General features: G+C 39.3%; 1 protein-coding gene across 4 annotated transcripts in view; it reads right to left on the bottom strand.

The window, feature by feature from the left end:
* The window catches only part of Ccdc7 (coiled-coil domain containing 7), a 165,081-nt gene that overhangs the window by 125,934 nt on the left and 24,647 nt on the right, over positions 1-14,500 (bottom strand). For all 4 annotated transcript variants that reach the window (XR_009379398.1, XR_009379399.1, XM_059263777.1 and 1 more), the window contains exons 10-12: positions 12,669-12,730; positions 11,204-11,260; positions 8,861-8,936 (exon numbers count right to left, since the gene is read on the bottom strand). Coding sequence is in view for 2 of the 4 variants with exons in the window: in XM_059263777.1 (XP_059119760.1) it covers positions 8,861-8,936; positions 11,204-11,260; positions 12,669-12,730 (195 nt within the window). In the remaining 2 variants the exon portion in view is untranslated. The remainder of the gene's footprint in view (positions 1-8,860; positions 8,937-11,203; positions 11,261-12,668; positions 12,731-14,500) is intronic.

The raw sequence follows: 14,500 nt of genomic DNA, 5'->3' as shown, positions 1-14,500 counted from the left end.
CCTGAATTTGTTGTTGTTGCTGTGTTTCTATTTGTAGACAGTGTAGGCTAGCTTCATGCGATTATTGAAATCTGTGTCCTTGTGTTTTAAATCCCAAAGATACAGGAAAGTAGCTAGGCAGTACAATGAAAATTTCCACATTCTTTACCTAGATTCCCAATTTTAGTGTTTTACTACGCTTTCTCTGTCTTAACCTCCACATGTGTATATATGACATGTATGTACATATACATGTGTGTATATTTGCTGAACCATTGAAATAAATGTGAAACCCTAGTTTAAAAAAAACACTAAGTTTACTTAACAAAGAAAAGTATATGGAAAGCTACAAGAGAAAAAAACACAAAGCGCATATAAAGGAAAGCTATCAGAATAATAATTGATTTCTCAGTGGGAACTTTGAAAGCAAGAACAGCTTGGAGCAACGCATTTCATGTCCTAAGAGACTATGACAGCCAACTTAAAATAATACATTCAGACGCACTGTCTGCTATGATTGAAGGACAAAGAAAAAATTTTGATGACATGAGCAGCCTTAAAAAAAAAATTATAAACGAGCCCCAGCAGATGGCCAACAGGCAAGAGTCCTGCAGGCAGGCCGCTCCACCACCGCTGGGCTGCCATGCATTGGATTCTGCAACCTACAGGACCCACTCCATCACCCTAACTCCTCCTCCTCCTCCTCCTGGCCAACCATCCCTTGGAATATCTGCAGCCCTTAGAGGCACAGGTACCACCTGCACCAATTGGGATCTCCCAGCTAAATTGCTCCAATCTCTAGGCCCCAAGTCCCAAGGAACATCCCGAGCCTCTCCTCCTCCCATCTCAGCCCCAGCAGCCAGCCAGCAGATAAGAGTCCCGAGGGCAGGCCACTCCACCACCACCACCACCATCCATTGGACTCTAACCTACAAGACCCACTCTGCTAATCAAATCCACCGAACCCATCATCCTCCCCACTAGCCAACCATCCCCTGCAACATCAACAGCTGCCGTAGGCACAAGCACCACCTACACCAGTTGGAAGAACAGACCCACTCCACTGCCCAATCCCACCTACCCTAGCAGCCTCCCTGTGAACAACCCTCTCCAGCCACATCAGCAGACCCTATAGGCACAAGTTGGAAGAACAGGCATAGCAAAACCTACACCAGTTGGAAGAACAAACTCCATAGGCACAGGCACAACCCACACCAGTTAGAAGAACAGACCCCATAGGCACAAGTAAAGCCCACACCAGCCAGAAGAATTGGGTGATACACTGGACCTAGGCACCCAAACCCCCACAAACCTCAGCTGAGAAACCCTACTGGGCATGACAACCAGCCAATCACTGTAACTCTTGCCCATTCAGGCCAAAAGACAATAAAGGAAACAGACAATAAAGGAACAAAGATCCATCCAACAAAGACAGCATAAGAATCAACACCTGTTCCTATAATTATCCCAAATCCAAATGGGTAAACAGCAGTGTAAGAATACATTCAACAACATAAAGAGCAATATGGCACCACCAGAACCTAGTGGTTCTACAACAGCAAGACCTGAACATCCCAATGCAGATGAAGCAGAAAAAAAAAAACCTTAAAATAATTTTATGAAGATGATAGAGACCCTTAAAAAAGAAATGAAAAATTCCCTTAAAGAAATAAAGGAAAAGACAAACAAAAAATTGGAAGAAATCAATAAATCCCTTAAAGAAAGCCAAGAAAAAACAATCAAACAGGCAAAGGAAACAGTTCAAGACTTGAAAATTGAAATAGAGGCAATAAAGAAAACACAAACTGAGGGAATTCTGGAAATGGAAAATCTGGGTAAGCAAACAGGAACTACAAATGCAAACATAACCAGTAGAATACAAGAGATGGAAGAGAGAATCTCAGGTGTTGAAGATATGATAGAAGTAATAGATTCATCAGTCAAATAAAATGTTAAATCCAACAAATTCTTAACACAAAACATCCAGGAAATCTGGGACACCATGAAAAGACCAAACCTAAAAATAGGGATAGAAGAAGGAGAAGAATTCCAGCTCAAAGGCACAGAAAATATATTCAACATAATCATAGAAGAAAACTTTCCCAACCTAAAGAAGGACAAGATTATAAAGGTACAAGAAGCTTACAGAACACCAAACAGACTGGACCAAAAAAAAGTCCCCTTGACACATAATAATCAAAACACTAAACATACAGAATAAAGAAAGAATATTAAGAGCTGCACAGGAAAAAATGCCAAGTAACATATAAAAGCAGACCTATCAGAATTGCATCCAAATTCTCAATGGAGACTCTGAAAGTGAGAAGGTCTTGGACAAATGTTTTACAGACACTAAGAGAATACAGATGCCAGCCCAGACTACTATACCCAGCAAAACATTCAATCACCATAGATGGAGAAAACAAAATATTTCATGACAAAACCAGATTTAAACAATATTGATCCACAAATCCAGCCCTACAGAAAGTGCTTAGAAGGAAAACTCCAACCCAAGGAAGATAGTTGTACCCATGAAAACACAGGCAATAGATAATCTCACACCTGCAAATCCTAAAGAAAGGAAACATAGACACTACTACCACCACCACCAAAACTAAAAAAAAAAAAAAACCAAAAAACCAAAAAACAGGAATTAACAATCACTGGTTATTAATATCTCTTAATATCAGTGGACTCAATTTATCTATAAAAAGACACAGGGTAACAGAATGGATACAAAAACAAGATCCATCTTTCAGTTACATACAAGAAACACACCTCAACTTCAAAGACAGACATTACCTCAGAGTAAAAGGTTGGGAAAAGGTTTTCCAATCAAATGGAAAGAAGCAAGCTGGTGTAACTATCCTAATATCTAACAAAATAGACTTTAAACTAAAATTAATCAAAAGAGATGGAGAAGGATGTTTCATATTTATCACAGGAAAAATCCATCAAGATGAAGTCTCAATTCTGAACATTTATGCCCCAAATACAAGGGCACCCACATTTGTAAAAGAAACACTACTAAAGCTTAAATCACATATCAAAACCACACAAACTAATTGTGGGAGACTTCAACACCCTACTCTCACAATGGACAAGTCTGTCAGACAGAAACTTAACAAAAAAATAAGGGAACTAACAGATGTTATTATTCAAATGGGCTTAACAGACATCTATAGAACATTCCATCCAAACACAAAAGAATATACCTTCTTCTTAGCACTTCATTGAATCTTCTCTAAAATTGAACACATACTTGGTCACAAATCAAATCTCAACCGATATAAAAAAAATTGGAATAATCCCCTGTATCTTATCAGATCACCAGGGCTTAAAGTTAGAATTCAACAACAGTACAGATTGCAGAAAGCCTACAAACTCATGGAAATTGAACAGTGCTCAACTGAATCACCACTAGGTCAAGGAAGAAATAAAGAAAGAAATTAAAGACTTCCTAGAGTTCAACAAAAAATGAATGCACAACATACCCAAACTTATGGGACACCATGAAAGCAGTGCTAAGAGGAAAGGTCATAGCTCTAAGTGCCTACACAAAGAATTTGGAGAAATTTCACACTAGTGACTTAGCAGCACACCTGAAAGCTCTAGAACAAAAAGAAGCAAACTCCTCTAGGAGGAGTAGATGACAGGAAATAATCAAATTGAGGGTTGAAACCAATAAAATAGAAACAAAGAGAACAATACAAAGAATCAGTGAAACAAAGAGTTGGTTCTTTGAAAAAATCAACAATATAGACAAACCCTTATCCAAACTAACCAAAAGGCAGAGAGAGAATATCCAAATTAACAAAATCAGAAATGAAAAGGTGGAGATAACAACAGACACTGAGGAAATCCAGAGAATCATTAGGCCATACTTCAAAAACCTGTACTTCACAAAATTGGAAAATTTAAAGGTAATGAACAATTGTCTGGATAGATATCACATACCAAAATTAAATTAAGACCAGATAAATAATTTAAATAGACCTATAATCCCTAAGGAAATAGAAGCTGTCATTAAAAGTCTCCCAACCAAAAAAGTCCCAGCCAGATGGTTTCAGTGCAGAATTCTACCAGGATTTCAAAGAAGAGCCAATACCAATACTCCTCAATAGTTTCACATAATATAAACAGAAGGAACATTGCCAAACTCTTTTTATGAGGCTACAGTTACCCTGATACTCAACACAATTCTTCACAGACCTTGAAAAAACAATACTCAACTTTATATGAAACAAAACAAAACAAAACAGGATAACTAGAACAACCATGTAAAATACAGGAACTTCTGGAGGTATCATCAACCTGACTTCAAGCTCTATTATAGAACTATAGTAATAAAAACAGTTTGATATTGGCATAAAAACAGACACGTGGATCAATGGAATCGAATGGAAGACCCTGACATAAATCTATACACCTGATTTTTGACAGAGAAGCCAAAATTGTGCAATGGAAAAAAGAAAGCAACTTCAACAAATGGTGCTGGCATAACTGGATGGTGGCATGTAGAAGAATGCAAATAAATCTATATCTATTGCCCTGCACAAAACTCAAGTCCAGGAGGATCAAAGACCTCAACATAAATCCAGTTACACTGAACCTGATAGAAAAGAAAGTGGGAAGTAGTCTTGAACACATTGACACAGGAGACCACTTACTGAATATAATACCAGTAGCACAGACACTGAGATTGATAATTAATAAATGGGGCCTTCTGAAACTGAAAAGCTTCTGTCAGGCAAAGGACAATGTTAATAAGACAAAACGGCAGCCTACAGAATGGGAAAAGATCTTCACCAACCTCACATCTGACAAAAGGCTGATCTACAAAATATATAAAGAACTCAAGAAACTAGATGTCAAAATACCAAATAATCCAATTAAAAATGGGGTATAGATCTAATCAGAGAATTCTCAACAGAAGAATCTCAAATGGCTGAAACACATTTAAGGAACTGCTTAACATCCTTAGTCATCAGAGAAATACAAATCAAAATGAGCCTGAGATACCATCTTACACCTGTCAGAATGGCTAAGATCAAAAACTCTAATAACAGCCTATGTTGGAGAGGATGTGGAGTAAGGGGAACATTCCTCCACTGCTGGTAGGAATGCAAACGTGTACAGCCACTTTGGAAATTAGTATGGCAGTTTCTCAGTAAATTGGGAATCAATATACCTCAAGACCCTGAGATACTACTCTTGGGCATATACCCAAAGGATGCTCAATTATACCACAAGGACACTTGCTCAATTATGTTCATAGCAGCATTATTCATAATAACCAGAATCTGAAAACAATCTAGAGCCCCTTCAACTGAAGAATGGATAAAGAAAATGTGATACATTTGCACAATAGAGTATTACTCAGCAGTAAAAAACAATGACAGCATAAAATTTGCAGGCAAATGGATGGAAATAGGAAAAAAAAAAATCCCGAGTGAGGTAACTCAGACCCAGAAAGACAAACACAGTATATACTCATTCATAAGTGGATATTAGATGTAAAGCAAAGGTAAACCAGGCTACAATGCACAGCCCCCAGAGAAGCTAGGTAACAAGGAGGACCCTAAGAGGGACACATGGATCGCCTTGGGAAGGGAAAATAGATGAGATTTCCTGGGTAAATTGGGGGTGGGGAGGAGTAGAAGGGAGTAGATGGGGGATGGGAACATGAGGGATCAGGATGGTCAAGTTAAGGGAGGGATGGAGAGGGAGAGCAATGAAAGAGATATCACGATAGAGGGGGCCATTATGGGGTAAGTGAGAAACCTGGTGCCACGGAAACTCCCAGGAATCCACAAGGATGAACCAAGCTAAGACTCCTAGCAATAGTGGAGAGGATGCCTGAACTGGCCTTCTCAGGTAATCAGATTGGTGACTACCCTAATTGTCATCATAGAACCTTCATCCAGTAACTGAAGGAAGAAGATGCAGAGATACAAAGCTAAGCACAAGGCTGAGCTCTGGGAGTCCAGTTGAAGAGAGGAAGGAGGGAGTATATGAGCAAGGGGGATCAAGATCACGATGGGGAAACCCACGGACACACCTGACCTAAGCTAGTGAGAGCTCACAGACTCTAGAGTGACAGCTAGGGAGCCTCATGGGACCAACCTAGACCCTCTAACAGTTGTGTAGTTTGGTCTGTTGTGGGGCCCCTAGCAGTGGGACCAGGACCTGTCCTTGGTTCATGAGTTGGCTTTTTGAAACCTATTGCCTATGGTGCAATGCCTTGTTCAGCCTTGATGCAGGGGAGAGGAGCTTGGTCCTGCCTCAACTTGATATGTCATGTGCCGTTGACTCTCATGGGAGACCTTACCCTTTCTGAATGGAGACAGAGGAGGAGTGTTTGGGGAAGGGGTGTAGAAGAAAAGCAGGGGAGGGGACAGGAGGAAAGGAGGGAGGGAAAACTGTAGTTTTAATAAAACTATTATAAACAACACAACAAGCCTAAGGAAAATACAGGAATCATTATTTTGGGCTGAAGAAAGGAATGAGTACAGCAGCATATAGCAAGAGATACAACGCCATAATTATTAAAATGGCTAGAAACATCTCCTAAAGTGCTCATAATCCCTAGCAATCAAGGAAATGCAAATCAAACAAACTTTGATATTTCATCTTTCCTGAGTCAGAAGACAAAGATCAATGGAACAACAGACAACAAATGCCAGAGGGGATGCCAGGGGGTGGGGCAACCCTCATTCACTGTTGGTAGGATTGCCCCTATGGAAATCAGTGTGGAGAAGTCTCAAAAAGCTAAACATACGTCTACCATATGACCCAACTACACCACTCCTTGGCACATGCCCAAAGGACTCTGTACCATACTTCACAGATATTTGCTCAGCCATGTTCATTGCTCCTCTGTTCACAATAGCTAGGAGATAGAAAAAAAACCCTACATGCCCTACCACTGACGAATGGTATGTACAGGAGAAGGTGGGAAGAGGGTAAAGGGGGTGGGAGGATAGAGTGATCTGATAATGGACATGGGCAAAGGGGGCTCCTGAGGGGGGAGGAGGGAAGTAACTACAGAAGAACGTGGGAGGAAGGTAAAGCATGAATGGTCAGATATAAGTGATTTGATAGAGGAAAAGCCTTGTGGAAGAGGGAGGGAGATGAATACAGTAGATGAAGGTAGGTATATAAAATAAAATGCTGATGGCTGAAAAGCCACAAGGAAACACACTACTAACCATTTACTTTACAAACCTACAGTGCATGTAATATAGTGTGTAAATGTACATACATAGTTCCCATAAACTGTTCTCATCTGGACTGATGGTGCTTCCTCCAAGAGTCAAAGACCACCTAACAGAAACCCCAGTACCAGACACAAGAAGTCTTCTTTTGAGTTGTTGGCCAGGGCTAAGGGCCTCCCCAAACATATAACCCACTGCTGTTGCCCTTGGCTGTTCCTCAGAGGTAGAATGTAAGTTCCTACTGCCAAGGATACCACGCACTTTGAAACAAGGCTCAGAGACCCCTGAGATGGAGCTGACCTGAATGTCTTCTCCCTGAGGACTAGCTTTCATGGCAGCAAAAGGCATCACGTGCTTCCAAAGGAGAGAAGCAACCAACAGTGCCACTCCACTGTGATGTCCAATAACCACATTAATGGCCAGCACAATATGATGAAATAGTGGCATAGGTCTCTTGTTGATAACCAATGGTTTTCTAATTGGACTTAAGACCCACTCAATATGAGGGAAACCATGCTTGGTGCTGGAAAACTAGCTAAATACTCAGTGCTAGTGAAATCATGGTTATTGGAGGAGAATTTATAATCACTAATTTAATAAGGCAACACAATCCTTAATAACAAACTATAAACATTTGTACTTATACAACAGATAAGTGTAGTCTTCACCCCTTATCAAGGAAATTTCTCTTTGCAAGTGACAGAGATCACGACAGAAAACCACAACCAATCAAAATGCAGAGTTGTGGATCCCAGTCCCAATGGCTACCTCTACAAAACACTCTAAAAGCTAAGGCTCAGGGAATATTTGGGAAGAGGGTGTAGACAGATTGTAAGAGCCAGAAGATCAGGGAGTTTTCTGTGAGGTCATATCGCTTGATAACATCAGAAGCTACACCTGTGAAGTTTCACCAACACAACAGCCAAAATGTAAAGTGAACCAGAGGACACCAACGAACAGGCCACAGTGGTTGGGGAAAAGCCACGAAGCTCTGTATGCATTAGAGTAATTGTTACTTACCCTTCTCCTCATTCCTTGACAATCACTGCTTTACATTCTGTGAATTTTACTACTCTAGGTATCTCATGTAAGGGACACCACATACTTTTTGTCTTTTTGTGGCTGGCTTACTTGATTTAGCATAATGTCCCCATGTTTTATTTACATTGTCATATCTGTCCATATTTCTTTTAAGACTAATGATCCATTGTGCCACATTTTGTTTCTCCAGTCACCCATTGTTGGAAATTTGTGTTTTGATGTTATAAACAGTGCTGAAGAAAAGATGTGTATATGTGTCTCTTCAAGACTTCACTGACATTTTTTAAGTATACTCTCAGAAATGGATTGTTGGATAATGTTTCATTTTTACTTTTTTATTTTTTTGAGGAATCAGTATAGTTTTTTCCAAAGCATATATTTATAACCTGTGTATTTGTAATTTAAAAATTTAAAATTATACATGTGATAATTAAAATCATATGTAAACACATATACACATATACATACATACATGTACACACATATATACATAGATAAATACATACATTTAAGAGGTCAGCTTTTGATGACAGCCTTATTTCTTATCTATGCTCCCAATGTTTCTATTCTATGAATTGAATTTTATAACTAGAAAATAAGAAATAATTATTTTCAAAGCTTACCTCTCTAACATATTTGTCTGATTTTTAAATATGTTCATCATCACATTCATCCGATCAGTCACTGAATAAGGAGCTTCTATTACAAAAAATATAAAGGTATTATAATGGTTGCACTTATATGATCATACAATTCAGTGACACAGATGGGGAAACTAAACAAGCATAAGGAGGTGACATGGTACTTTCAACCACATTTACCTTATTTTATTTTACCCTCTATATTGTCTCTGGTTTCCAACAGGAAATAGTTATAATATAAGGTATATTCAGAGGCAGGAAACACAGTCTGAAGAGAAGTAATTATGATCACAGGATTCAGATACAGCAGGTGTTTTTAAGTTATCAGGCAGGAATTTTAAACAACTAATTAAAGTATTTATTACCTAGGAAAAACCTGGCTACATATAAGAGCAGATGGGCAATATAAGCAAAAACTCTAATAAATAGGTAAAAAGAAATGCTAAAGCTCTATAACAGTGTAACAAAGAATGTTTTGTGACTGACACAGGCAGTAAATAAAAATAAACAATACAGACTCATCACTGTTACTCTTTTAGAAGCACTTGCATTGTGCCAATCACACTAATGTGTTCTAATCTGTGTGGGCTCTTTTAATCATCATAATAACCAGACATTAGTCTATTGTTGTCTAATAAATATGCCTACTCTATATGGCTACTGTCAGGACAGAAAAAATGTGATTAAATACTTGGAATCCTTCGGAAAACAACCTGCACATTTTTAGATAATTCTTAAGGGCATTTTGCAAACTGTTAAAACAACTTGCTTGAAAAAAGTCACTGAGCACAAAACTCATTGGAAACTCCCCAAATGGAGAAACAAATGAGGCAAAAATGCAATTGAGTATTCAAGATCAATAAGATGGTATTTTTTTAAAAGGTGTAATATATGCCTAATGGGGGTAACCAGTGACAAAGCGGGAAATAAAAGAAAAATGTGAGGTGATAATGACTACAAATATTCTAGAATTAATAACAGATACCAAATCATGTATCATTTAACATTTTTGTTATAACTGTATAGTTGTGCTTGATGTGTACGCGGGGTGGCTGTGACAGGGCTCAGTGGGGATTCTGTGTTCTCCCACTCTGGCATGGGTCCTGATTTAACTCGTCACCAACTCATCACACAACTCATCCCTTGTGCAGTAAGCGCTTTTACCTGCTGAGCCATCTGGCTGGCCTGAAGCTAAAAAACATAAACAATTGAAACGTTTCATACTATTCAACCTTCAGAAATATCAAAGATGAAGAGAAAAATCTAAAGAAGCCAAAGGGACCAAAATAACCTTGTATAGAGATAAAAGATGAAAATCACACCAGACTTCTCTCCCTCCCATACAAGCAGCTAGGAAAACCATCCCTGCATCTGAGAAGTCCCCAGGACCCCAGAACTGCACAGTGTGCACACAGCACTGCAACCCAATCTTCAATCTTCTGTATGCCCAGGACTCAACCATAAAAGCCACTACCAGAGCATGTAAGTTTCCACAGCCCAAGGCACTGCTGCAGTCTGAAAGCACCAGCAATGCAGACACCAGAGCTGCAGATGCACCATCTTCACTGAGGTTGCTGAGGAAGCAGTAGCTCAGAATACAGCAGCATGCAGACCTCACAATCACTGCTAGCCCATGCCCGCTTGTGGTACAGAACCTGAACCCATGCACATCCCATAGGTGACATATCTCAGTGCTGGCGCTACCATCATTACGGTCATTGTGGTCATCATTATGTCCCATATGGCAAAGCTATATGGGTCACCACCACCAGCTATCTGAAACAGATTCCCTTGGTGTGAAACACACAGACACACACAGACACAGACACACACAGACACACACAGACACAGACACACACACACAGACACACCACACAGACACACAGACACAGACACACACACACACACACACACACACACACACACACACACACACAGAGGAGAATCCTAAACAGTCTTTGATACTAAAAGTCTCAGCAGGTCCCAGTGCAGGTACTTGCACACTGGATACAAAAACTCCTGCAATGATCACTCGTGCACAGACAAGAAAAAGAGCTTCCAGGCTGCTGAGCTGTTGTTTGAGGCCAACCTGGGATACATGAGACCCTGTCTTAAGAACAAACAACAACAACAACAACAAAAACAAACAAAACCTTGAAAGCAGCAAGAATACAGAGGTTTCTTACTATGGTGTTGTGGATGAGAATGTCCCCCACAGGTCCATGTACATGAACACTTGGTCCCCAGTGGGTGGTGGTAACTGGGAAGGTTATGGAGCCTTTAGGAGGCGTTAGTATGATGATGTTTAAATGAATGGTCACTTACCTGGCTCAGTTTCAGAATCAACTTGAGATTCAAAAGTTGAGTGGGATTTTATGAAGTCTGAAATAGAGACAAGTATCTGCCATTATACATTTGTTTTTTTACTTAAAAGCTCTCTTTGTTTCATTTTACATATCAACCACAGTTTCCCTTCCCTCCCTTCCTCTCGCTCACCTCCCACTTTTCCCCTACCCTGAACTCCATCCACTCCTCAGAGTCAACAAAGCCTGGTTTATCAAGTTGAGGCAGGACCAAGCCCCTCCCCCTGTATCAAGGCTGAGCAAGGTATCCCGCCATTGGTAATAGGCTCCAAATCCTGGTCCTGCTGCCAGTGACCCCCTACATTTTATGTAGCAATCCTATGCACTAATTGAGTTCACAGTCCAAATTTTTAATTTTAATGATTTTCCCAAGCGGAAGACAAAACAACTTCATGAGAACAACAGCCAAATCATAATAGCATTTATCTTGAAGAGTATTTACTTTTTACTTTATGTGTTTGAGTGTTCTGCCTGCATATATGTATCTGCACCATATGTGTGCAATGCCTGCAGACATCAGAGGAGAGAATCAGATCCTCTGTAACTCGAGTTACAGACAGGTGTGAGCTGCCATGGGGGTGTGGGAATCAAACTTGGGTCCTCTGGAAAAGCAGCCAGTGCTCTTAATTGCTGAGCCATCTCTTTAGCTTGGCATTAATCTTTTAAGTTTCCCAAATCCAAACTATAATAAAACTTGTATTGAAATATCAAACTCCCTATTGAATAGTGTCTTCAGTTTACCACTGTATAATTTTTTTATATTCTTATTTTTTTATTAAGAAAATTTTTTAAATTCATTTTACACACCAATCAAAGATCCCCCTCTTCCCTCCTCCTACCCTACCCCCAGCCTTCTTCTCTCAACTGACCTCCAATTCCCACCCACAAGAATGGAAGGCCTCCCATGAGGAGGCACATCCAGTAGAGGCAAATCCAAGCCCTTTCCCCTGGCTCAAGGATGCACGAGGTGTCCCATCATAGGTAGTGGGCTCCAAAAAGCCCACTCATACACCAGAGATGGATTCTGATCCTACTGCCAGAGGGGCCCCAAGCTGATCAAGCTACACAACTGTCTCGCCATGCAGAGGGCCTAGTCCAGTCCCATGAATGGAACTAGAAAATATCATTCTGAGTGAGGTAACCCAGACTCAGAAGGACAAACATGGTATGTACCCATACATAAGTGGATACTAGATATAAAGCAAAGGATAATCAGGCAAAGCTAGAATGGCTACCCACTACAACAACCCACAACTCCAGAGAAGCTAACTAACAGGGAAGACCCAGACACATGGACCGTCCTAGGAAGGAGAAATAGATGAGATCTCCATTGTGTAATTTTTTAACTGTAAAAATTAAGCTTTAAATATCAAAGTGCTAATATAGTTAGGGAACTATATAAAACTTAAGCATTTATAATATATTACCTTCAATTTGCTTCTCTACACCTTCATAAGTTTTCACTGGGACTGATGGAGTCTCTTTATCACTGTTAAGAGTGCCAATAAATAAAACATATCTTCATATAAGTTACATGCCCAAGGAACTATACTTTACAGACTAGACATATGAGGTTGGTGGAATAAAAGTTAACCTATCAATTATCCTTCATTCATAGTTACTTAGATAAATGAATAGTAAAACCATCCTATATTATAAAGGCCAAATTCTGTGAATTATATATTCCAGGATACAATTAAATACACCAGTAACATTTAGAACCAAAATAACAAAAACAAGTCTGTAGAAACTGGAGATGTCTTTTTGCTAATTATCATCTGCTGTGGTGCTAAGAGCAGCCTGAGAGTGAGACAACCCTCTCCAAACCTTTAACTATGTGGCCTAGAGCTAGCTGCTGTGTGTCTCTCTCTAGATTCTTTATCTGTTAAAACTTATATACACTAATACCTTTCTCATAAAGTAGTTACGAGGCTTCCAGGTGATAATGAGAAAAATACCTTGTGCAAAGAAGACATTTAAATGTCAAATGTAAACACTAATATACATTCAAAAATATTGCTGACAACAAACAGCTCAAAAATGTACAGAAGCCTTCTTACAGCACTAACATAATAACAATTCATAGAAAGCACATGAAGAGATTGCATACTGAGTATCATCCTCTCCCAACTATGAGTTTTTCTTTTAACAATATGAAAGTGCTTTATATATTCTTCATGAAAAGTGGTTAAGACTACAATTCTAAACCTCGTTTTAAAATTTTTAAACATTGAATTTGCTACTAGGATTCACTTGATCAAATTCAGATATGTAAGACCCAGAAACACAAGATTCTCTCTCATCTGTGGTTTCTAGATCCAAATTCTCAGATGTGAGCATAAAACATGGAGTAATGACTAAAACTAAGAAAGTATACAGAGACCATAGGCATGGAGGAGGAGTGTGAGAAGGAATAGCAGGATACAGGTGATATGAAATGGGAAATGAAAAAACATGGAGGGGGTTCAACTAGAGAGGAGGGGAGGGAGGTCAAGACAGAAGGTGAGAGACAGAGGAGGGGCAAATAACACCAAGATTTCTAGAAAAAGCCTCAAGAAATCCTATTGTTCCATATTTACCTAAAATTATACACAATACATATAAGTGTATAGCTGTCTGCCTGTCTATATATCTATTTATATATCTATGTATCTATGTATGTATGTATCTATGCACGCATGTCTATCTATCTATATATCTATATGTATGTACGTACGTATATATGTACATATCTATCTATCTATCTATCTATCTATCTATCTATCTATCTATCTATCTTTCTATCTATCTATCTTTTTACCTACCTACCAATCTACCTAACAGGAAGTTATGCCAATTAGGTGATAATGATCCCCTCAAAACCCAAAAACTAAGCTATCTTCAGTGATTCCTAAAACAACATTAGACTATCTATAGACCTTGGTTGCCTCTTGGGGGTTGAGGGTAGAACCCTATTGCTGAAGGAGCTGTATCTGATCTGAAAGCCTCCTTCCTGCAGTCTAGCTTCCATAGTACCAGAAGATACTTTGCAAGCTGCCAAGCGAGGGAAGCAACTAAAGAGTCCGATGCAGTTGAACTATGACAGTGAACAACATGGCAAGATGTGCATAAGGGTGCAATGGTGGCATTCACACATTGGTAACCAGCAGCGCTGTGACTGGACATAAGGCCCATTCACTAGAAAGAAAATCATGTCTAGTATTAGAAACACAGCTAGTGAGATAACGGACCTTAAAAAAGAATCTACCATCACTAAATT

This window comes from Peromyscus eremicus, chromosome 5 (genome assembly GCF_949786415.1).
Source record: "Peromyscus eremicus chromosome 5, PerEre_H2_v1, whole genome shotgun sequence".
NCBI lineage: Eukaryota > Metazoa > Chordata > Mammalia > Rodentia > Cricetidae > Peromyscus > Peromyscus eremicus.
Note: the sequence above shows the minus strand (reverse complement) of the source record. Positions and strands in the feature narration are given on the sequence as shown.